At 33.0% G+C, this 26,294-nt stretch overlaps 2 protein-coding genes and 1 pseudogene across 3 annotated transcripts; 2 read left to right on the top strand and 1 right to left on the bottom strand.

The window, feature by feature from the left end:
• Positions 1–825: 825 nt before the first annotated feature.
• LOC137829039 (homeobox-leucine zipper protein HDG12) lies at positions 826–6,351 on the top strand. Its single transcript, XM_090304731.1, has 8 exons — positions 826–1,017; positions 1,098–2,039; positions 2,144–2,245; positions 2,332–2,538; positions 4,411–4,591; positions 4,689–4,960; positions 5,043–5,132; positions 5,974–6,351. The coding sequence occupies exons 1-8, from the start codon at positions 898–900 to the stop codon at positions 6,349–6,351; spliced, it is 2,292 nt and encodes a 763-aa protein (XP_090160857.1). The 5' UTR covers positions 826–897.
• Positions 6,352–20,180: 13,829 nt separating this feature from the next.
• LOC137828218 (uncharacterized) lies at positions 20,181–24,677 on the bottom strand. 2 transcript variants are annotated; one of them, XM_068634698.2, is made up of 3 exons: positions 24,545–24,677; positions 20,547–20,721; positions 20,181–20,405 (listed from the first exon to the last, which is right to left on the bottom strand). In XM_068634698.2, the coding sequence occupies exons 2-3, from the start codon at positions 20,715–20,717 to the stop codon at positions 20,334–20,336; spliced, it is 243 nt and encodes an 80-aa protein (XP_068490799.1). In that variant the 5' UTR covers positions 20,718–20,721; positions 24,545–24,677; the 3' UTR covers positions 20,181–20,333. The 2 variants fall into 2 exon arrangements, with proteins under 2 accessions (XP_068490799.1, XP_068490798.1); XM_068634697.2 differs by having other exon boundaries at positions 20,547–20,727; positions 24,545–24,675.
• Positions 23,360–24,332, top strand: LOC137829037 (uncharacterized; annotated as a pseudogene).
• Positions 24,678–26,294: the final 1,617 nt, after the last annotated feature.

Genomic DNA, 26,294 nt, shown 5'->3' with positions numbered 1-26,294 from the left:
TTTAATCTGTGTGCATGGCATATAATTTTAATTTCTGGTATATATATATGATACCATGATTTTTTGTTTTGCTTTTGGGACTAAGATGGGTACTGTTTTTCAACATGCAGGTAGAAGGTAGATACAGAGGGATTGGGAACATGTTGGTTGGTTACTTTTTATTTTCATGTTTAAGGGTTCTGTATATTTAATAAACTTTATATATATATTGAAAAACAGTACTCAAAATATATAAAGAAAAGTGCGTAGAAGTTTTATCCCAACATATACATAGAGACATAAAATACAATCCAGAAGGTACAGCTGGTGCTCGAGCTGAACATGCTGAATGGTTAGGTGATTCCTCAGAAGTTTAAATTTAACCAGTTTTCTATTTCTTTGTTTTGTGACCCTAAGAACTTTCATTGTGATGTGTCTTATATTTTAGATATCTTTCATGTGTTTATTGATGTCTATATATATATATGCAAAGTATAATACTGTGCTTTCTCGTCTCGTTGATTATGGATATCTATTTATTGTTCGTACCTTTGCTCAAAAGCCTTGATACATGTATTCGATATTTAACACTCTCCCAACACTGCTAACAATCTAACTGATATTTTCCATTTTGAAACTCAGAATCTTCAAAGAATGCTCACATCCGGACGAAACACGACGCCGTCAAATAGGAGAGGAGCTTGGGCTTGATGCTAAACAAGTAAAATTTTGGTTTCAGAACAAGAAAACACAATTAAGGGTTAGTCTCATGATACTTCATTTTTAAGGAAAAATATCTTACATGCTCACCATCTTGTACATGAATTGATTTGGTGCAATTTTCAGACTAAAAGTGAGCGATTAGATATCGATGCTCTTCGTCTTGAGAATGAAAGAATACAAACAGAAAACCGTATAATGAGTGAGACTTTGAAGAGTGTAGCATGCGAACCTTGTGGGGGTCGATCCAAGGGACAAGAAGAGCGAGAACTTTCTTTGCAAATCTTGAAGGTAGAAAATATTCTATTAATCAAAGAGGTTAGTATATAAAGCATATTAATTAATTGCTTCTCTTGTGGTGTGAATCTCAGGACACACTATTCTGAATTATTTTTCAGTGTGAGAGAGTAATCTCATTCATGGCAAACAATGGGATTGATCCACAACTACTTCCTGCTATTCCTTCTTCTTCTTCTTCTTCTTCACTTGATACCTTACGAGCAAGTTTGACGGTTGGAACTTCACAAAATCCACTCATTCTTAATGAGGATCCTCACATTCCTTCCCCTGCTCAACATAATATTCCAGCAGTTAATCAACATGTTCCTACTGCTACATCAACCCTTTCTCAGGATATTCCTATTCCTATTCTTAATCATGGCCATAGTCAAGGAATTCCTGCTCCTGCACTTGTTCAGCATGTTTCTTCTCTTACTGCTACTTCTCCTGCCATTCTTCATCCCTTTCCCAGTCAAGATGATTCTCTTTTGATTTCATGTCTTGAGTATAATATTCCAGCTTTGGTTACTGCTCTTGATCAAAATATTCACACACTGGCTTCTACTCATAATCAAAATAAAAATAACGTTCCCGCTGCTGAGGAACAAAGCCAATTGCAAGGACCAAATCCATGTTTAAGCGTTCCTTCTGTTACTCCTACCCTAGATGAAGATATTCCACCTCCTTGTCAAGACATTTCGTCCATTTTTCAGGATCATACGCCATCTCTTGATCTTGATCTGGATGGGATACTTAAAATTTTGAACAGCGCAAGGGTATCACAACCGACGAGCAGCGAAAATAAAGATACGGAAAAGGCACGAATGTTGAAGATTGCGAATACTGCGATGGAAGAGTTGATGAAACTCTTAAGTATGAACGAACCCTTCTGGTTCAGGTCTATTGTGGATGGGAGATTCATTCTGCAGCGTGATTGCTACCAAAGGATTTTTCAAAGGAGTAATACCTTAAAAGGACCTCATGCTCGAGTAGAGTCTTCGAAAGATTCCCGAGTGGTGAAAATGAGTGGGACGGAGCTTGTGGAAATGTTTTTAAATTCGGTTAGCACTTCTATGACTCTATTCCATCAAACATTTTACTGGTTATCTACATATTTGAAACATGAATACTCTTAAAATATGTTATTATACTTTGATCTTTGAAGGAGAAATGGGTTGATCTATTCCCAACAATTGTTAAAAAAGCCCAAACAATTGAAGTACTCGAAAGTGGTTCGTTAGGAAACCGAAATGGAGCTTTGCAGTTGGTATGTTTTCCTGAAAACGTTGCTTCATGTGATTTTGGTATAATAATATCTTTGGATTAGGTGATAAGTGAAGAACATTTGTATAGATGAATGCAGAAATGCACATTCTTTCACCTTTGGTTCCAACTCGGGAGTTCCACTTCCTTCGTTATTGTAAACAAATTGAAGCAGGTGTATGGACCATAGCGGATGTGTCAGTTGATTCTTCGACACACAAAACCTCTACTGTTTCTACCACTCGGAGGCTCCCATCTGGATTGTTGATTCAAGAAATCACTGAGGGATTGTGCAGGGTTAGTAACTCTTCATAGCTCTTTTCTCTTGCACGCATTTGGAATCCACTTTCTTTTTTCAATTCACAACTAATTATTTTCTTCTTCTTTTCTTTTTCTTCATGTCCATCTCACGCTAACCAATTTTTAATTGCATTTATAGAATATGATAACTAAATATATAAACATGTTTATTTAACTGAATAAATGTCACTTCTGTATTGTTCTTACAAGGTAAGTTTTTTTAATCAACAATAAAAAAAAATATCAAATGGTAGTAATTGGAGTACTGAAACATGGATATATTCCATGTATATCTAAATTGACTCAATCTCTCTATAGAGACCATGAAGTTGCAGTTCCTAATTATAGAAGTGGTGATTCTACTACAAACCTAATAATTCATCACTTCACTCCAAAAAAAAAGAATCATGTCAAAATTTTAGAAACCTCCATCCCAAAAAGCCTCTAAGCTATTAGATTAATAAACAAGTTTATTAATAGCATGTCAAAATTTTAGAAACCTTCATCCCAAAAAGCCTCTAAGCTATTAGATTAATAAACAAGTTTATTATGAGCAAGTAATCACAATCCAATACTATAAGCATTACCACGGTCAACCTTCTCTCTATAAAAAATAGTTGTGATATAGATCCTGAAATTTAGTTATGTAAGTGTAATATAAGCCGACCTCCCTATACCACAACAACTTCCAAAAAAGTCAAACTCGATGTCCTCATATCCTTTCAAAAGAAAAAAAAGAAAGAAAAAGCTAGCAGTTTAGTTTAGTTTACGCAGCTAATTATACATAACCATCTTTATAAGTAGTTTTTTTAAAAGTAAAATGCAACTTGGATGCAGTTTTTTGACCATTTGTGTGGGTTGAGAATGGATTTGAAGTGTCAAATTATCATGCAGCAATGACTAGAAATATACCATTCACGAGTTAAAATTGTTAGGTGGGAAGCTAGGAATTGTTTGTTGCTTTACTGCAGGTATATTGGTGTTGTCATGGCAACACTAGTGCAGTTTGGACTGTTTTATTGTGGGTAACATTTATTTTTAGATGGTGAAGATATTTTAATATACGGGTTGGAATGCTTTTGAAACATCTATATTAATTAATTTTATTTTTTATTGATAAAAAAAATTATGATGCTCATATTGCAAAATCACAACAATTTGGGCAGACGGCAACAATAAAAATTAATTGTAAAAACATTGGATAGAGATTAATACATTTGTAAGCAAGTTTTCGTACGGAAACAATAGTTTGAGTAAAAATACAATTGTTTTTATTTATTCAGATTTGTAATTCATCTCCATCATTTCAATTTCAATTGTGTTAACCCAAAAAATTTCTCTCAATCACATACTCCATTTTTTAATAAAAATGTGATCCCAAATCTCTCATGGCAGTTGTCCACATTATTTTCCATAACATATTATTCAAACCTGGACAATTAAATTGATAGGTGATTGAAAGTAGAGTTATATGACACAGTTAAAATTCCTATTTCCGTTTTCATCTGGTATACGGGACATAAATTTGCATCCAAGATTACACCCTTTTTTTTGTTACAAGGTGAGTAATAATCATTTATGACCTATATGAAGCATGGAGCCCATCAAATAATACAGTGGCACTTAATATGTCTTCCATCTGCTGATTAAAAAACAAAATTTCCATTCATGTTTTTGAGAATTTAGTGTATGTACCAATATCTCGAGAGAAGTTTGGAAAACTATATTTTTCAAAAGAAGCTAGTGTTGTTTTCACTCATTGCCGCACTGTTTGCACAGTATTGTTGAATCTCAACCATATCCTTTCCTTTCTAAGCCCTACAGAATGCTAGCTAGTTCAAAAACACTCCTATTGGTTAATTTTGACAGGTTTCTTGGGTGGAGCATGTGGAAGTGGATGATAAGATCCAAACTCACGATCTTTTCAGAGATCTTATTTGTGGCAATAATGCATATGGAGCAGAAAGATGGGTTTTGGCACTTGAAAGAATGTGTGAGAGGATTGCAAGTGCCTCAAGTGAAACTATACCTAGTTGTGAAAGTGGAGGAGGTTGGTTACACTCGGTTTTCTTCGATCCAAACCCTACTTTCTCATTTTTAATTTGTGATCTATTATTATTTGTTCATATGCCATTCGTTTTTCTCAGTGATTAGGTCAGCTGAGTCAAGAAGGAATATAATGCGCCTGACTCGTCGTATGGTTAAGACTTTCTGTGAGAGTTTGTGTATGCAAGATAACACGAGCTTCCCACACCTAACCAGGATGAACAATGGTGGTGTTAGAGTTGCCGTTCGAGTGAACATGAGCGAGCCTGGTGAACCTAAAGGCATGATTCTCAGTGCAGCTACCTCCTTCTGGCTTCCTCTCTCTCCACAACATGTTTTTGACTACTTGATAGATGACAGGAAACGAGCTAAGGTTCAAACCCCAAACTTTTTTATACTAAATTTTAATCTTGCATCACAAAATCATCAATGCTTCCATGTTATTTTCGTTGCAGTGGGATGTTCTCTGCTATGGAAATGCAGGGCACGAAATTCAACGCATCACAACAGGTAGTAATCCTGGAAACTGTATTTCAATCATGCGGGTACGTACTTGTTATTTATATTTCAGTTTCATGCTTCCATGCTATATTCAGAACTAAATTAGTATGTTTTTCAAGAAGATTACGTGAAAAATATTATTGAAACTCACAAATACGTGTTTCAGAGTCAATAAACATGAATCAAGGAAAATATTAAATGGGTTTGATACATTGATACCATCTACTTTTCTTTGACACTGCAAATAGTAGGTGGATTTTTTATTGTGGACGGTGGTGTGAATGTATCAGTACCCTTTTCCATATCAAATGCAGAAACTTTCTCTTCTCTCTCATTTTCTTTTCCATAGTATAAGCTATCACTTCTAGAACCTGTTTAAAAATTCTTCGTCATATCTTCTCTTCTTTCCATCTCAAACTCCATTTTGAGACAAGTTTTTTGTAACTTGTTATGCATATGAGCTAATTTTTTTAGCTTAGTTTTTTTAAAAGGATGCTAGAGTGAAACAATTTAGATGAATTGCATTCAATACATTGTTTTTATGGTGCTAATAATTTTATCGACATAAGGTTATCTTAGAGAAATTGAAATTAGAAAAAACAAACACTTGACAGAAAAGTTATTCAAGCGAAAGGAATGCATATTGCATTCATTTTTTTTCCTTGCAACGCTGTTATATTTTATAATGTGCCAAAGAGGTTGGGTTGACAGAATTTTTTAGGCATATAATCACTGAAATATGTGTCTAGGAACATTATTATTTTTTTGTATTTTCTTTCGATCATATAAACATTCTTGTCTATTCTTCTTCATATCTCTTTTAAATTTGAAGTTTTGTTTTACTGAGAAGTATCATAAAAATTAATTTGAATTGTTCATATGCAGCCTTTCATCCCTAAAGTGAACAACATAGTGGTTCTCCAAGAAAGTTATGTAGATGCTTTGGGATGTGTGATGTTGTACGCTCCTTTTGACATGAAGGCATTGAACTACGCGATGAACGGAGAAGACACGTCACTGTTTCCGATTCTTCCGTCTGGCTTCACCATATCTAGGGATGGGAAAGCAAATGTTCCTGAAGGAGAATCTGGAGAAGTTGGGAAATCAGGAGGTTCCTTGGTGACTCTAATGTTTCAAATTTTGGCTTCTAGTCCATCTAGAATGAGCATGGTAGACATCGAAGTTGTAGGTAACCTTAATTCACTTGTCACCTCAACAATAGAGAATATTAAAGATGCTTTGAATTGTTTAGATTCAAAGTAGTATGTTTTCAAAGTACATTACTTTTGGAATGAAACAAAATATCCAGCTTTTGTTAATGTTCTATACTGTCTTTAGTTAAATTGAATTCAACATTTCTTTCCATGTTTTATTTGTTATTATAAATCATGTCATAAGATTGATAAAACTAATTTCAGTTTTTTTTTTTTTTTACTATTTCTGCCTAACTGAAGTTTTCTAGACAAGGTAACTGAATAAAGCAAAATGAATTAAGCCGACAAATTTTAAGTGTTTTTTTTAAATAATTAATACTATGTTTTAGTAGGTAAGTTAACATCACAAAATAATTTATAAATTAAAACTTACTACTCTCTATTTGTGAGATCTACTTAAATATATAATATTTAATATTGATTTTAAAGTATTACTATGATATATTATTATAGATATGATTACTTTAATAATGGAAAGTAAATATCTATCTGGAAAAATATATCTATATTATATTTCTAATTATTTCATAATATATTTCCTATAATAAAAGTCGATCTCAGCCAAACAAAATGGCATAACACGGACTAATTATAACAACATGTTTCGATGCAAAGATTCAAAATGTCCATGAAGTCTTGATTTATGCAGTTTTACGTATTCCTTTGGAAACTTAGGCGAATCTTTTACTTGTACCAAATAAGAACAACATATAATTTTCAACTCCGCGACGATCTTTCCCACACAAAAGTCAGATCATTTTTCCTTTTTATACACTTGTTGATTTACCTTTGAAATGATCTTTAATAATTGAGAGACTCAAATTCCTTGTGAAACACTATCTTATGCCTTTTCTTATTTGTATTCATACTATAATGGTTGGGTTCGGAACAATAATAAATAAGAAAATATTAAAAAAAATTAAAAAAAAACATTTTTATTAGTACTTTACAAACAGAGAATCTATCATAATACAGTGTGTCGTCTATATACATAACCATCTCTACATATAGAACCTAGCTTAAGAGAATAACATAAATTCGTCCAGACAATTAAACCTAACAAATATCTACACTAGACAATCTGTAACATCATTACTAGACGATCTCTAGTAGACGATCTTTTGCTCCATTCCATCAAACGATCTTTTGCTTCATTCCATCAAACAATCTAATAGTTTAAATGATCTCGCTATTACAGTAAATGAAGATGAATATTCCTTGTCTGATGTGATACTTTAATGTAGCGTACGTAATCACACGTAATCGTAATGAAGAAAGAGAGGTTTTGATGAACCCTAGTTGTAGAGAAAAATAAATATAAAAGAAACTTTTATTCACTCGTATATTAGAGAGTAAAATACATGTATATATAAGAAAAAGATTAAGACCTAGCTGAAATAGAAAAGGAAAGTTGAGCCAAACAAACAAAGCCCAATAATTTAAAATAGAAAATTAAATATATTAACACCCCCTCAAGCTGGGGAGTAGATATTTATCAGGCCCAGCTTGGATTTGAGAGTAGAGAATTGTGCGGAAGCAAGGGGCTTGGTGAATATGTCAGCAACTTGCATTGCAGAAGTAATGAGCAGTAGTTTGAGGAGACCAGAGTTAAGTTTTTCACGAACTAGGTGGCAATCAATTTCTATGTGCTTGGTTCGTTCATGAAAAACTTGATTGGAAGCTATTTGTAGGGCAGATTTGTTGTCACAGTACAGGGTTGCAGGTTGGGAGAGAGAAAGATGTAAATCCTGAAGGAGGTAAGACAACCATTGTAACTCACATGTGGTGGTGGCAAGGGCTCTATACTCGGCTTCAGAGGAGCTGTGGGAGATAGTTGGCTGCTTCTTTGATTTCCATGATATTAGGGAGTCTCCTAAGTAGATGGAATATCCAGTGACAGATTTGCATGTGGTAGGACATGTTGTCCAGTCAGAGTCATTAAAACCACAGAGGTGAAGTGAACTAGTGTGAGAAAAATATAAGCCTTCACCAGGGATGCCCTTGAGGTAACGCAAAAGACGTGAGACAGCTTGCTGATGATGAGTTGTGGGTGCAGATATGAATTGGCTTAAATTGTGGACAACGAAGGCGATGTCTGGTCGCATGTTGGTTAAGTAAATTAGACGTCCAAGGAGTCTTCTGTATTGGGAAGTGACATCAGCATTGAGAGGTGAGCCTTGGTCGGGAGAGAGACGGGAGGTGTGAGTCATAGGAGTGGCCACAGGTGCAGAGTCAAGCATGCCAGTTTCTTGAAGGAGATCAAGAGTATACTTGCGTTGACTTAAATGAAGACCAATACTGTTGCGAGCAATTTCCAGTCCTAAAAAGTAAGTGAGATTACCTAAATTTTTTATCTTGAAGTGATGGTGAAGGGATGCAGTAATTGTATTGATTTCCTCCGTGTCATCACCAGTTAAGACCAAGTCATCAACATAAACAAGAATAACAGTGAGTTTATCATTATTATATTTAAGAAAAAGAGAGTGATCAGCAACAGAAATAGAGTAATTATTTGATAAAAGAAAAGTAGAAAGTTTGGCGTACCATTGGTGACCAGCTTGACGAAGGCCATACAAAGACCGTTGAAGCTTGCAAACATGCTGGGGAGAAGGAAGAGAGAGGCCAGGTGGGGGGGTCATGTATACCTCTTCATGGAGATCACCATGAAGAAATGCATTATTGACTAAGTTGTTTTAAAATCCAATTTCTGGTAGTGGCAATAGCAAGGAGAAGGCGAAGGGTAGTGAGTTTAGCAACAGGTGCAAAAGTGTCTAAGAAATCAAGTCCTTCAAGTTGGGTGAACCCTTTGGCAACAACTCTAGCTTTGTGACGCTCAACAGTGCCATCAAAATGGTATTTGATTTTATATACCCATTTACAACCAATAGTTTTCTTTCCTGGAGGGAGAGGGGTAAGTTGCCAAGTATTGTTAGCAGCAAGAGCTTGAAGCTCATCTTGCATGGTAGATTGCCAAGAAGCATGTTTGAAGGCTTCGTTATATGTCCGAGGTTCAGGATGAGAATTGATAGAGGAAATAACATTTCTAAAATTGGAAGATAAGGAATTGTAAGACAAGTAATTATGAATAGGATATCTACTACTTACAGTGTTGGTTGCAGTGTGGAAATCTGCAAGATAGGCAGGTTGTCGGTGAGGACGAGCTGATCTTCTTGGAAATTGGGGTGAGATGCTTCCTGGAGATGCAGACGGTGATAATTTTGATGGAGGTGTAATGTTGGATGCAGGAGCAGAGGCACTATTTGTTGGAAGATCATAGGATAATGAGGCTGGTGGACGAACAATATTAGGTGCAGGAGTAGAGGCACATGGCTCGACAGGAGGTGCAGTATCAGAAAAAAAATCAAAAGCAGAATTATATGCATTAGAAATAGGGAGAGATAAAGTGTTAGGGTCCTTAGGCAAGCCACTGTCCAATTTATATGGAAAGTGGTTTTCATGAAAGATTACATGTCTTGATATCTCTATGCTATGAAACTTTAAATTTAAGATAATATAACCTTTTGTATTTTGCGGGAAGCCAAGAAAAATACCTTTGATAGATCTATCATCTAATTTTTTCCTATGTGCAGTAATGGTACTAGCATAACATAGACAACCAAACACTTCTAGAAAGGAAATGTCATATGGTTTTCCAAACAACTTTTCATGAGGAGTGATGTTATTAAGTAATGGAGTAGGAATAGCATTTATTAAGAAAACAACATGATTTACAGCAAATTCCCAAAAAATAGGAGGAAGATTTGCTTGAAAAAGTAAAGCCCAAGTTACATTTAGTATGTGTTGATGTTTACGTTCTACAATGCCATTTTGTTGTGGTGTTTCAACACAAGATTTTTGATGTATAATTCCCTTTGAAGCATAAAAATTTGACATAGCAAACTCAACACCATTGTCAGTACGAATCGTTTTGATATTAGTTTTGAAATGATTTTGAACGAAAACAGTGAAGTTAATGATGTGTTGACGCACTTCAGATTTGTTATGCAGCAGAATAACCCAAGTATAACGTGAGTAATCATCAACAATAGTCAAGAAATAACGAAAACCTTGCATAGAAATTATGGAACATGGTCCCTAAATATCAAAGTGTACACGATCAAAAATAGCAGAGGTAACATTATTACTTAAAGTGAAAGGAAGTTTTCTTTGTTTTGCACGACTACAAGTGTCACATACATGATGAGTATCAACAGTAATAAAAGAGTATTGTTTGCTTAAGACATGTAATCTTTCATGTGAATGGTGTCTTAGTCTATAATGCCATAGTGTTTTGTTTGTGATATTACAATTAATAAAAGGAGCAAAACAATGCAGTTTAGAACCACTAGAAGCAGGCAAGGTAGTGACAAGGTACAAAGCCAGCGGTGGCTTTAACTGTACCAATCCTCTCTTGGGTGAGATTGTCTTGTATAATGCAGTGGGTTGAAGTGAAAGTTAAAGTGCATTTAAGTTGGTGTGTGAGTTTAGAAACAAATATTAAGTTTAATTGAAAATGAGGCACGTATAACACATCAGACAAATAAAACTTATCATAAAAACGTACTAAACCAGAATATGTGGCATAAACAGTTTGGCCATTTGGATGACTAATTAAGACAGGTTTAATTTTAGTATAAGTAGTAAAAACGTTCAAATTGTGACAAACATGATCAGTGGCACCAGAATCAATAATCCAAGATTCTTTTATAGAAGATAGTGAAGAGAGAAACTTACCTGTTGAAGAATGCTCAGTATTGGGGATTTCATCCGTAGAGATGGTGCCGACTTGATTAATTTGAGTGTGAGGGGCAGGATCCTCAAGGTTTTGCTTACGCAAAATGTTGGTAAGGAGTTGACACTGTTGTGATGTAAGTTGAATCCCCTTTACATCCTGTTCTTTAGGAAAAAGCTCAGAAAAAGTGTCAGTAGTAATCATATTATTGGCTTGGAATGTCCAATTGGTGAATTTGTAGCCAGGAGGGAACCCATGCTTTTTATAACAGGTGTTGACAGTGTGGCCAAGACAATTACAAAAAGTGCAGACTTTTCTAGTAAAAGAAAACTTTGAGGTTTTAACATTACCAGAAGGAAAACCCACTTTGCGAAAACAAACAGCCTCAGTATGACCATATTTGCCACAAAAGTTGCATGTAATAGTGTGACTACTATTAAGACTATGAAGACTAGGGTTTTCATTAAACATTGCCTAAAAGATTTTTAAAACCAATAAAGATTTTGAAAGAGAACAGAAAAAAAATAATCAAGAACAGCAAAGAGGGAAATAAAAATCAGAGAGAAGTGCAACAGAACTCTTCATTCGAAGAGCTCTGATACCATATTACAGTAAATGAAGATGAATATTCCTTGTCTGATGTGATACTTTAATGTAACGTACGTAATCACACGTAATCGTAATGAAGAAAGAGAGGTTTTGATGAACCCTAATTGTAGAGAAAAATAAATATAAAAGAAACTTTTATTCACTTGTATATTAGAGAGTAAAATACATGGTGTATATATAAGAAAAAGATTAAGACCTAGCTGAAACAGAAAAGGAAAGTTGAGCCAAACAAACAAAGCCCAATAATTTAAAATAGAAAATTAAATATATTAACACTCGCCAATAGATCTTCTGTTGGACATAATTTAGATTCAGTCATCATAATTCTCCACCTTGATTCCATCTCAACATTATCTTTCTATGTCCTCAAACAAAAAAAATAATCCACTTCAAGCACCGTTTGAACATCGATCTTGGCAAAAACTTCATAAATAATATATATGTGGGATTCTTCTCCAAGACTATCTTTTCGATTTTGACCTCCCCAAACTCAACAAAGTCTCTCACGAAATGCAGTCTATCATTTATGTGTTTCGTTTTCTTGTCGTAGATTTGATGATCATCTAGATGTGACACTTTGACTATCACAAATTTAAGGGCCCAATTTCAGTATGTAATGCGATTATGAGTTTGCAGAGAAATTTTTATGGGATTGGAGTAGTGAAAAAAGGAAAATTGCTTGGATTAAATGAGAGTCCTTATGCAAACCAAAAAGCGGGGGAGGGTTGGGTTTTAAGTATATTAGGAGTTTTAATAGTGTGTTGCTTGATAAATGGAGGTGGAAGTTGTTAGTAGACAAATCAGGTTTATGGAGAGAAGTGGAGCTATCTAAATATGATTTTAGTGATAATAATACAAGATTCACAACAAGTAATTTACAATCATGATGGTGGAGAGATATTTGTAAAATTTGTGAAGAAGGTCAAACAGAAAGCTGGTTTGATAAACAGGTAGTAAGGAAACTAGGGAAGGGATACACTATTTACTTTTGGGAAGACAAGTGGCTTGGCAATTATTCTTTAAAACAAAGGTGTCAAGGTTATACCTTATATCTAATGACAAAAGGAAGTTTGTTCAGCATGTTGGTTTTTGTAATGAGAATGGTTGGAATGAAATTTTGATTGAATAAGGCATACTTTCGGATGGGAAAGAGAACAACTTTCACTTCTCTTTAATGACATAAATAGTGTTCAACCAAAAAGGGATATGATAGGTTGTTATGGCTAGCTAACGAGGGTGGAGATTTCTCAGGCAGATCTGCATATGTCGTTTTACAATAATCTCCTCCTTCATATCAAAGTGCAGTTATGGAGACTTTGAGGGCAATTATTATACTTCCTAATGCTCTAACCTTAGCATGAAGAATACTGAAAGGAAAAATACAAAAAAGGATGAATCTTGCAAGAAGAGGAGTTATACTTCCATCTTCAATATGCCCTTTATGTAATCAAGCAGAGGAAACGGTCCATCACCTTTTTGTGGAATGCAAGATTGCTTATTAGGTCTGGTCAATGGTTTCTAAGTGGGCAGGGACACAAATGGTTTATCATAACGACCTAAAATATCACCTTCTATAATTCTTATTTCCATAGTTTAATTCAAAAAGGAACCATGGAAGGGAGTGTGGGTAGCTGTTTTATGGAGTATTTGGGGCCAAAGGAATGAGGTTGCTTTTAAATAAGGGAGAGGGTGGATGATGAAGAAATCTTTCATTTAGAAAAGTGTCTTGGATACAGAGGAAAATAACAAATGTTTTTGCATATTATGACTTGGTTTTATATCCTATGAATTGCTTGCAATCCATGAGCTAGTTTTGATTTACATTGGTTCTAAATAAAAAATAAGGGTGCTATAGGACTAAATACATCTGTTTTGCTTTTGATTAACTAGTGTTGAAGGGATTTAATGTAAGAGTCGAAGGAAGAAATTGATATAAGTACATGAAAGGAAGTAGTAACTAACCATAATCCGAAGCAAACAAGATTTGTCATGTCTACTCTTGGTTTGCTTGTACTGTTTCGACAATGGTACAAATGTAAAGGAGGATATAACTAGGACTTTTGGGTGGAAGGAAGCCAGACAGAAGACTATCATGGTAGCTGCAAAATTATTGATGCATATTTTGATGAACCATAGTAGGAATAAGTTTTGTTTGGGATCCTCTTTGGCAACTAGGTATTCATGGGGTGTGAAAGGAGAAGAGGACTTTTTGGGTGAAAGAAAGTCGGTCAGCAGTCTATCATGGTAGCTGCAAACTTTTTGATGAATATTCTACTAAACTAGAGGAGGAATAGTTGTGTTTGGGATCCTTTTCGGCAACTAATAAACATTTTGTGTTATGTATATGTTTTATTTTTTTTCTTTTTGTATATTGGTATATTGATATGTGCACTTTGTTGGAGAGGTTTGGGTTCTCATGTTTGCAGGTTGGAGTGCATCTATCAAAGAAAGCAAATGTTTTAGAGGGAGCAGATAGTAAGAACTAAAGTTTTAGTAGGCCAAGCAAGTTGCATTATGGGGAAGTGTCACAGGGCTAGCAAAGGAAAGAAAAATAAAAGTCTGGTGTTTTAGAACTATAGGAGAAAGCAACAGAAGTTGTGAAATATTCTCGTGTTTTCTAAAGTGTTTTTTCTCATGTTTTCTTATACTTTAGAACTTAGGTTGATTCTTCGTTTTGTAACTTTGTTTCACATGCATGAATTAAGATGATTGGGTCCATTTTTGTTCATATTAAGCCACTAGCCATATATTTCTACCCTAATATTAATCCACTTGTCATCCTCTTTGAGCATATATCCTTTTCTTATTTTTAACACCTCATTACAAGCCTTCAAAAGAGAAAAATCATAATTGTCTCCACCTTAAAGGATAAAGGAGCTTTAAAACCATTTTAGGAATAAGTTTTTGAATAAGTGTAGGGGTTTACTTTAACTTTTGTTAGCTTACCTCCTTGTGATAATAAGTCGTTATTGAAAAAGAAGGAAGAAAGAAAGAAAGGAAACGAAAGGAAAAAAAATGAATAAAGCTTAGAAAAGCAAAAGAAATAGGAGTTTGATTGTAATCTTTAGATTATGCTACTTGCACTTGTGTTAGGATTTATTTCCCATTGATCTTCTATTCTCTATGGTTTTAAGTAAAGGTGGAAAAAAAATTCAAATTGCCAAATCCAATTCATAATTAACCAAATCCATATTACTTTTAAGTCCATTTAAATGGATTTATCTAAAATCTAAATCCATATTTTTGGATTTTAAGTCCAAACCATTTAACTAGATTTGGATTAGATATAGATTCGATAAATTTTTGGATAATTCAAAACGGATTTTGAGTTGGCTCAGGGCCAGGTTGAGCCGAGTCAACCCAGACCCAGGTCTAGCCGAGTCTCATGGGCCTAGGTTGAGTCGAATCGAATTGAATCAAATCGACCTAGGTTAAGCGAAGATGACATGGAACCAGGTCCAGCCGAGTTGACCTTCCTAGATCGAACTGAGTCGACCTGGGCCCATGTTGGGCCAAGTCAGCCTGGACCTAGGTCGAGCTGAGTCATCCCGAACCCATGTAGAGACGAGTCAGCCCATTCTCAAGCCGAACCGAGTCGAGCTCACCTAGGTGGAGTCGAGTCAACACGTACCGAGGTCAAGTCCAGTTGGCCTAGGCCCAGGTCAACCCAAGTCCGCTCGATATCAGGTCGAGTCGAGTCGGCCTCATACCAGGTTGAGGCGGCTTGAGTCCATGTCAAGCCAAGTCAGCTTGGACCCATATCGAGTCATGTCAGCTCGAGTTTAGGTCAACCCGAGTCGGCTTGGGCCCAAGTCGAGCTTAGTCGACTCTAGCCAGGCTAAGCCAAGTCGGTCTTGGCCAAGTTGAGTTGAGTCGGGTCGAGTTAGGTCAAGTTGAGTCGGTCTTAGCCAAGTCAAGTCAAGTCGACCGAGGCTGAGTTATGTTGATCCCACATCAAGTCAATCCCACATGGGATTTACTCTAATTGACAATGTGGATTTAATCTATTTTAAATGTATTTGAAAAATCTAAATAAATTTGATCTAGCTAAAATGGATATGGAATTTAGATTCAATCTATTGTATTGAATCTAGACTGGATTTAAAAAAATCAAATCCATGACCAGCCCTAGTTTTAAGCTTCTTATTCATCCTTTTACCTACATTTATCTTGGTCCCATTACATCCTATAAGAAGCATTTTTTTTTTATCTTTGTTTGCATGTTATTCAATTGTTGTGGATATTAGAGTCTTGTTAAGTTTATGGTAGTGTTTGATGACATGAATGCTTTGAGAGTGTATACAAACCTAAACACTTGAGATTTGGAGAGTTTTTCTTGAAAATATTCTATCATTTTTTGTTCACTCATTGATTTAAGTTACCTTATTTTAGGAATTCCATTCACATTCTTCTTGATATTTTGGTTTCTTTAAGGTTGTATTTTGCCTACTACTATGCATCCCTAAGATTTGTTGTTAATCATGACATATGTATTTTCATTGTGTTTCTTTATTCAATTGTGAGTTCATGAGGTTTCTTTATTCAATCTCTTTGATGAACGTAATTTTACTCACACTTAGAATATTTAATCCTAGCATTCTTGGACTATAACCGTGAACAAATCCACTATTTTAAATAGAATTCATCTAATTATATTTATTTGGACCTTAACTGTAATAATTCTTAATTTTGGATATTTATTTACAACAAACATACTAGTGGTTACTTAAATCTAATGGTCTGACAACCCATGTGTTAAGTTGTTCATGGTCGAAGCATCTTTGTTAAAAAACTTAACTAAGGAAAGCACATATGCAACATCAAGTTTAATGAAGATGAAGGTGCATGAAGAGTAGGAAAAGTAGGAAAAGTCTAATGTAAATGTTTTTAGGCTACACAGTTTGATGGAAGCATTTGCTTATGCAAATAGACCTAATTAGTCAAACTTCAATTTGCTAGTTTGAAACATATTGGGAAACAAAAATATACTAACAATTTGAAAAGAAAATGAAACAAAATAATCGATTACATAATATTTATAGTATCTAATTATATTTTATTTTAATAATAATGGAGATCCGACATCAACTAGAAATAAGATTAATTTACAATATATACATAAGATAAACTTTACCTTGTTGAGTCAATTTTGTAGGGTTGAATTATGATTAAACACACTACCTTAATATGGTATCATATTCATTTAGAGTTTATCCTAATTGAGATTTGGTCCCTCAATTCTCATACTCAATATCCTCAACCTGAACACATACTTCTTTTCTATTAATTAATAAGTTCATCTTTGTATTTAGTTTCTTACCAACATTGTGATAAATTTTATTTTATAGGTTTTTCCATATTTATGAAGTTTCACTAATAAAGAGTATTTTATAGAAAGAAAATTGCTCAATAATAAAAAATAAATTAATAAAAATAAGCACTAGAGATGTTTAAACCCATATATAATAACAAAAAATTATACTATATAATCCCAATGGTTGGGTTGTATGAAAAAAAGAAAAAAACATATAGTCATTCAGTAAAAACATTAAAAATAGCAATAATCTGGACCCCATATAAAACTGCAAAAAAAGTTATTTGAACCGAATATATCTCCACCTTATAGAAACTAAATTTTAAAAATGATTTGTACAAGGCACAGCTAACTTTAGCTATTAAATTTAATTTCTAATAAATACTTAATAAAAAATTATTACACCCAAATTAGATAGATTAAGTGATATAATTTGTTTCCATTTATGAAGCAAGAAACATAAAAGGGAAAGGGAGTTGTTATGAGGAGAAGGGTTCCTATAAGTTAGTTTAACTTACCAATATGCATGGAGATCAATTTCTTGGTGCTGTGGGGACCACAAGTGCCGTTAATTATACATTTTAGAATCCCAATCACCTTTTGTGTGAACCATGGTATTCTACCTCATCTTTGCTTCTCCATAATTCCCACTTTAATTCTTTTTTTTTCTTTTCTAAAATATGTTCACAAAAACAAAAACAAACATTTCTATTTCAATATTTTAAACCGTTTTTATACTTCCCTTAAAAAATTGAACAAATGTTTTAGAATGTACTTTTTATATAAGAACTGAAATAATGTTAAAGGCTTATTCCATATTATTAAACTCTAATTATTGTTAACTTTATACTATCAAATGAAGGAAATGACACCAATCCAATTATTTTCACCTTGATGTTATTTTGTTATGTTCATAAGGATCTTCTTAAACAATACTCATTTAATATATTTTTTATTAAATATTTGTTTTTACTATAATATGATATTAGTTCTGGTTTATGCCAAATTTTAAATAATTCAAGTATTTATAGTATGAAAATTATTAAAATATATAGGTTTTTTTATGTATGAAATTAATTTAATTTTTACTTAATCAACTCACTTAAAGTAGTTAGTTATAATAGACATTGATCTCCAATCAAAACAACAACTAATTTTGAAAAGAAACTAACAATCTTTTAAAAAAAAGACTACTAACAATTGTTACATATACCGAATGACACATTTTAATTATTTTCATATTATAGGTGTTTGGATGGTATAAAGTTTGAATCAGAAACAAAAATCAATTTTATATTATAGTAGAGTAAAAAAAAAATAGTTAACTATATCTTTTTTCACTGATAAAGAAAATAAAAATCTTCTTAAAAGGTTGATTGGAAAGACTATTATACTTCTAAATACGAAACTTGAACTAATTTGGTGGTAAATGATAAAGATATTATCTTAAGAAAAATAATGTTGTTAGGGTATATGAAATTATGGCTTAATAACATAACTCATTTTATCTCATTTTCATTCTTCTCTTTATATCTCTTCTCTTCTTGTAATTATAATAACTTTTATTATCCAATTTCTTTTCATGCCCCAAACGTATCAATATTATATTTATGAGTAAACATATAAGAGTAATCTACTCCTTGTTGTTTACAAATCCACTACGACTTAGTTTGATTTTGTAAACCAATTTTACATCAATCATCTTTTTAACGAGTTGCCATCTATTATTGTTCTTAATCTTATGTATCTTCTTTTACATGACAGTATCCATCCTTAATTTTTACCAACTTTAGCATAGTCAACAAATTCTAACTAAGCTTTACTTCATAATCACTCTCTCATATATCTTCATTTGACATTTACTGTCTAGTCTTGTTTGATAAACTTTGGCTTGGTCCCTATTTGAATCTGATCCCAATTCCATTTTATTATCTCTTCAAACTTTACATCCCTAATATTGTGATATTTTGCATCTATGGTATAGACAATATCATTTGGAGTCTTTCCTCTTAAAAGAAATGCAAATTTATGAGTTATGATCAAACTTACTTTTTTTCATCTAGAATAAAAAGCTTTTAATGAAGGTTTTCTATCAAACTAAGTTTCAAAAGGTGGTTTTCCTTCCAAGGCCTTGGTTGACAATATATTTATTTATTTTTTTAAAAAAGAGGTGTTTATTGTTTCAACCCATAACTCCTTTGAAGACTATTTTCAAACAACTTTATAGTCTAATAACTGAAGACTAGATTGGCATAAATAAACTATTTTAGTCAAATCATCTTAGATTTATCAATTCGTACAAATATAATTAATGGAACCATTTTTGTCGAAAATGGTTGATCAATTCAAGAATGAGATAATCAAAAACCTTAATATTTTGTATAGTAAAAATGGTAAGAAGGAAAGTGGAGGAGTGAGAGAGGAGTTGGCCCCCCACCATGTATGATGAAATGGGCAGAAATGCATGTGGGAAGGGAGTCTCAGTCTTTTACACTTTTTCCCTTTTTCATCACACAAATTGATCAATTTTACACAATGAAATGTAAAGAAAATTAAAAATCACAAGCAAAAGTTAGAACTGGATTAGGAAATACTATTCATTTTGACATATAATTTTGATTATGACTTCAAACATAGTATTATATATTATTTTAAATATTTGTTACATTAAAACCTAATTCTTCTACCCTACTTATCCAGGAACAAGGAATGTTTTTGAAACATTGCTTATTCAAACCTATTTCTAGCATTGATTATTAAATCCTACTCAGTTTTTTATTTCACCATTATGTATGGATAGGTTTTTCAAAATCCCGCCCAAAAACTAAATTTCAAAATAGATACCCGAAAACTCACTCGCCTGAAAATCCAAACCTTGTTTAAACATCAGAGTAAAAGAAATCACAGCAAAAATCTTACCTCTTTACTCTTTCAAATACCAGTTCCAGCATTCTTCGAAGACCAATCCTGATTAAAACTGAAATTTTTTTATTCGCCAAGACCAGTACATTTTCATTTCCGTAGCAATGATTAGTTTAAAGGATAAAGATTAATATTTGCCATTTTGTAGTAACACAATTTTGTCTCTATTCTCTTTTCTCTCTGTTGTGCAGTTGTTTTTATCACGGAACAGACTTTGTGCATAACAACCTTATTAAGAAGTTATTTTTGCAAAACAATTGCCACTAACTTTTTAAATAGAATTAACTATCTTGTCTTTATGTGGTTGAATGGCACATAACTTTTATTATCCTATCAAGCAAAGACGCCAAATTCCATTATATCAATTTGTGGTTGGCCTTTCAGTAAAAGAATTCCTACATTCTCAAATATCGATCCTGAATGGTAAAAACAATGAATATAAGAAAATCTTGAATTACTTCCTTCCTCTGCTAAGCCTCTGCAGTTGATAATTGATACTCCCCCAAGATTTTCTGTTCTTTTTACTCTGAAAAAACAAAATTGAAGTGATTTTTTTTTTCACTACTTAATTCTAAAGTTAAAAGGTAAAAGCAACTAAAAATGTAGGCCTGAGAAAGCTGGAGTGCAACAAAAGATGCTAGTTTTCATCAAACTATGTCTATGTTACCTGAGATTCCATACAGGCATTTAATAGCTCCTTCTGGCGAGCACTGGCTTCCATGTCGCTATGGTTTGCAGCCATACAACTGAGAAACATGGCCATTTCCTTCATGCAAGGTTTATGAAGTGAACCAAATCTCTTGGGGTTGATAAAAAGCGTACCAGCTTTCCGACCCATTATCCTGCAACTTCACATACATCCAGGAAAATGTTAACTTCATTTTCAATTGATACAGATACATAAACATGTCATAAAAACCCATAATTGAAAACTTTATGTACCTTTTTATTAAAAAAAGAAATTATACATCAAGAAAGTTATAAATGAACGGTCAACACAACACTAACAGTCTAATGCAGTTGGTCATTTGATCACTAAAACAACTTAAAATACTGCAGTACTGCCAAGTGCTTACTGCTATTATTACAAAGCACAAGACATAAACACGGAATATCATGATGTTCTTCTGCGAATCATGTTACTAAAAAATATAACAAACCATATAGACCTTTAAATTCTCCTTAGCCCGTTTGGTTGAGAGATGGGAGAGGATGTGAGAAGATGGAATTAACATGAGAGGAGAAATAATTTTAAATAATGGTGGATCCACTTTACTCTTTTTCACTTATTTCTACTCATCTCTCTCTCCTCATTTCCTCTCTATTTCTATTCAATTAAAAACCTTTAATTTCTACTTTATTTAGGAGACAGGATTAACGTATGAGTTTAGGACATTGTATAGGAAAGAGATGTTAATAATATCTCAAACAAGACAAAACATTAACTTACATAGTCTAAAAAATAGAGTAATAACCGTCGGTGAAAATTTTGAATGGTATGTAAATTTTAAAATAGAGACTTTTTTTTAACACTTCAATTGCTTCCTTTTAATTTAATTTATTTTTTACTGATAAAAAAAATATAAAATAAATTAAAAATGCATCATACTATAATAAAGACCTAATGAAAAAGTGTTAAGAGAACTTATGAAAAATACAATTAATATATATGAATGAGTTAATTATAAATATATGGTAATTAACGCTTGAACTGTGGAAACTATAATTTAATATATTTTTACATATAGGAAGAAAATTGAAAATATGTGAAAATAATACGTTATATGTTTAACTTATTTAAAATTCAATTCATTGACATGCATAATTATATATTATGGTCCAAATTTATAGTTTGATAAAATAATTTGAAGATTATGAATGTATTCTTTTAGGGATATAAAAATGCTTATGGTTACACAAAAAAAATGCTTACTTCAGTTAAGAAGTTTTTAATTATGATAAAGGGTTACTAAGAGAGTTGGTAAAGGTAAATAATGTTAGAAAATTAGTTGAATTACAAATACTATTCAGTAATTTTGTTTGATAATAATAATATTTTCACCCGTATTGTTAAATGGAATCACGTAACTTGTGTAATGTGTTTATAATACATGCAGTTGCTATAATTACTAACATTTATCAAAGCAACTTGAGAAAGGGATGAAGATGGAACATTTTGAAGACTTTTATAGTTTATCTTATCAAACAAATACTTTGTTTTATGTGCATTATTGATATATTATTGATATATAGAAATTATTTAGACTTTTAGAAATTATTAGAATTAATTTTTTTTATATCATATTCTTTACTTACATCAAAAAACAAGAATTACTTTTTCTGTTTTAGTTTTTCATGCATGTATTCAACATTGTCTTGGAAGTTTGTAACGGCTTTACCTTCCTAATAAAATAATGAATTATTTCTTCCATAATTACAACAAGATTAAACATTTCGTAAAAGTTATTTATATATGATATTTCCATAACTATTCTAACTTACTTCAACACCATTTTTTAAATGTAAATAAATTTTTACAAAAATAAAATATTTATTTTAATCTTTAAGAAGATCCTATATGATATTATTAAATTTTATAAGATTTTGTTATCATTAAAATATAACTTCAAATGCCACTTCAACAATAAATCAGAGCTTATTTTGTCATAAAATTATAATATTAGAAATTGATTTAAATATTTTACAAATTAAATTAATATTTTCACTCTTTTAAATATTAACTTAAAAAAGGGTTTCAAAGGAACAAATTATTAGTTTATTTTTTTGTAATGAACCTATTACATCATGGTAGTTTAATTTAATCAAATGTGACTTTTTAATTATAGTGGTCCTACAAATTTGTGTGTGAATCACATAATGTGGGTCCTGAAAGCAAGAATCTGAATTGTTTGTAACTGAATGACCCTTTTTTACTTCTTTTGTTTCACTTTCTATGCTTAAAAGATTAAACTAAACATTGAGATATTTGCCTTTTTTAAGTGACACATAGTTCCTACCTCTCCTCTACTTTGTCTCTTCCTTTCTCACAACAAACTCTCTCTAAAGAAAATAAAGGAATTCCAAATCCCTCTGGCTTTCTATATGAAACTACTGACTGCTTCTTACTCTGCATTATATTTAGTTTTCTTTCTTACTAGTATAGGTAATTTTCAAGTTTACAAATACAATAGCAAGTAGTTACTTTCTTCATTCAATGGTATCAATTTTTCAATTTGATGTTAGAGACACCTACAGCAAAACAAGATTCAAATGATCAAATTTAAACATCTTTTTCAGTGAATGCTCAAATTCTGGTGTCTAAGTGTTGTGTCTTTTTACCTTTGTTTCTTTTTCCCCTTTTCTCTTTTTTGGGTGATATTTTTGTATTCACTCTGATGGTGTGTTCTTTTTGTTTATTTTAAATATCTGATTCTGTTGATTTGTGTCAACTACTGCAGAGAGACCAATGAGTACAGGAGACAGGGCAAAAATGCATGAGAGAAAGCATACCCTCTCTAAAGGATAACTTCCCTCAAACTCTTCCAGACCCTCTACCTCCATCGCCAATGGTTGCAGGCAACACCACAAACACTGATAATGGCCTTGAAGAGAATCTCAGGCTTTCTGGGGAGGAGCTCTCCTTTACCCATCCTAATCTACAACACCAAGATGTCTCCATCTATACAAGTGGAGTCACTGCCACATGTATTGACATCCCGCATTCACAGCATCTAGGTTTGAACATGGGGAACTCCTACACCAACAACATGGATAACCATTTGGTGCAAGAGGTCATTGATTCCCTTCCCTATCAGCAGTCCACTTGGGACCCCACCCCACTACTGTTCAGGAATTGCAAGACATAGCCTATGCTAATCAAATAGAACAGCAACAGCAACAAAATGAACAACAATTTCAGCAAATGGAGACTCAAAACTTCAGCCAAAGCTACAACCCCTCTTCCATACTAGACCCTCCTTACACTTCACCAGATCTCCTAAACCTTCTCCACTTACCAAGATGCTCAGCCTCATCTTTCCACACCAATCCCACCATTTGCCTCACAAACCCAACTCAGAACACACCAAACTTTCAGAATCCACTGGCATTTCTTGGAAACCTTCCAATAGGGTCAGACAACACAAATGCATCCTCAGTTTTGTATGATCCTCTATTCCATCTGAACCTTCCTCCACAACCTCCAGCCCTCGTGGCTACAGCTTGCCAACCAACTCAAGGAATGGCTCACTCTTTGGAGGGGATGAGATAGAGGGAGATGGGAGCCAGCTTGACATGGGAGTGCTGGAATTCAACAGGGTCACACCCTCTGTTAGGGAGGGAAGAGGAGGAAAAGCTACCAAACATTTTGCAACTGAATGGAAAATACAAAATCTTGAGAAATCTTATTCCAAACCCCACCAAGGTATACATCATCTATGAATTTTCTGTCTAATAAATATAAATAACATACTAATTCCTACAAATGTAACAATGTCTCCGATTCTAATTTCTAAAATATAAGTATCTTCTGATCTCTTATGAAAATATGTTGGATACAGTCATTGTCTGTATCCATGTTCGTGAAGTAAAGATCATATAAGACTCATTTTTATATATGTAAGACTAAAAGGAACTAATTTTTTTATGAAACCCAGAAACCCAAACCTGTGCCTCTGTCGCGTCGTTTTTCCGCCACTTGTGCTCGCCGTTTCGCCGCCGTCGCTTGCGTAATTCGCTGCCTCCGTCACTGCGCACCACCGCACACGCTGCTGGCGCTACCTCGGCCACTGCACACGGCTGCAGAAAATGAATATGAAAATTATAAAGACCCTAAACTTAAGACTTTTTCTTATAAGAAAATACCATTTTATCCTTTTTTTTTACCCTTGAATTTGAAATAATAAGTCTATGAATTATGTAATTCGGGTAAATTCTGGATTACATAATCCAGAAGTCAATTTCATATTTAGAAAAGACTTCCAGATTATGTAATCCGGAAGCTAATAACACATCTAAAATAAAGACTTCCAGATTATATAATCCGGAAACTAATCTTATGTATAAAAAAGACTTCGGGATTATGTAATCCGGAAGCTAATCATAAAAGACTTCCGGATTACATAATCCGAAAGCTAATTTTGAATCTAGAAAAAGACTTCTAGATTATGTAATCCGTAATATTGAAAAGGGTATTTTTGGAATAAGAAAAATTTATGGGGTGGCACAAGAAGGTATGGAGGTGCAGGAAGAAGCAGCCTTTGGCCCAATAAAACCCTAAACCTCTAAGGCTTTTTCTTCTTGTACCCCTACATATTTCTTTCTGCACCCACAATTTTCTACATCCTGGTTTTAACCTTTTATTTGAAAAAGGACACCGTGGTTACCAAAAATTAAGATTTATGAGTGTGCTACGGATTCATTAATCCGAAACTAAATCATTTATTTTTGGATGAAGGGGTGTTCTGGAAGCAAATTTTGCATAAATTATTGATTTCTAGATTATTGAATCAGAAGCCAAATTTTGTTACAAATTGGTGGATCCGGAATGGTTTTTTTTAATGATAGATTTTTGAATGTAAAATGCATATTTTAAATTTCGGATTGGTGGATCCGAAATTTTACTACAAGTGCCAATCTGAAAATTTTCTGGATTCCATAATTTAGAATGCAAAAAAATAAATACAGTTCAAGTACATTTTAGGATTTTAAAAAATAATAGGACAGTTTGATCTTTGCATAACATTGTGGGGGGTGCAGAAAGAAAAATGTAGGGATGCAAAAAGAAACTGCCAACGTCTAATTATTCAAATAAAATTTAAACATGTTGTAGCTGCATTTAAAACTAATTAAGAAATAAGAGTTTAAAACCTACTTAAAATTAGGTTTTATTGAGCCTATTCTTGGTCCATTTAAAACATTATATAGAATATATTTTTTTATCTCTGCCAACCCGTTACACCATAACTATCCAATAGACTATTTCATAAATTATGAATCTATTTTTAATTATCTTATGTCTAGTAATAACTTGAATAGTAAATCTTACGATCCTTGAGTTACTAAGTGTAGACACCAATGTTGTCAAGATCGCGATCGTACAATCTTAAAAGGGAATTTAAACTCTTAAAAGTTTAAAAATAAAAGATATAAAAATGATCTAGACAAAATACATACTTGGTGTTCTAAAAAACTATATTCCATTTTCCTAACAAACCACGGTTAAATTTATCTACAAAATGTATTGACAAACCAAAACCCTGCCTAGGTTGCCAAGTATATGTGGTCACAAGAGAATTAAGGGAAAGATTACCTCCAAGATAAGAGAATAGAAAAGGCGGAAATGAAAACAGAAAATGATCACTAATCTAAGTGTAAACTTTCCAAGGTGAGCAAGAAAACCTCATCGTTATGACTG

Source organism: Phaseolus vulgaris, chromosome 7 (assembly GCF_051622355.1).
Source record: "Phaseolus vulgaris cultivar YP4 chromosome 7, ASM5162235v1, whole genome shotgun sequence".
NCBI classification, from domain to species: Eukaryota; Viridiplantae; Streptophyta; class Magnoliopsida; order Fabales; family Fabaceae; genus Phaseolus; species Phaseolus vulgaris.
This window is presented reverse-complemented; position numbering and strand designations above follow the sequence as displayed.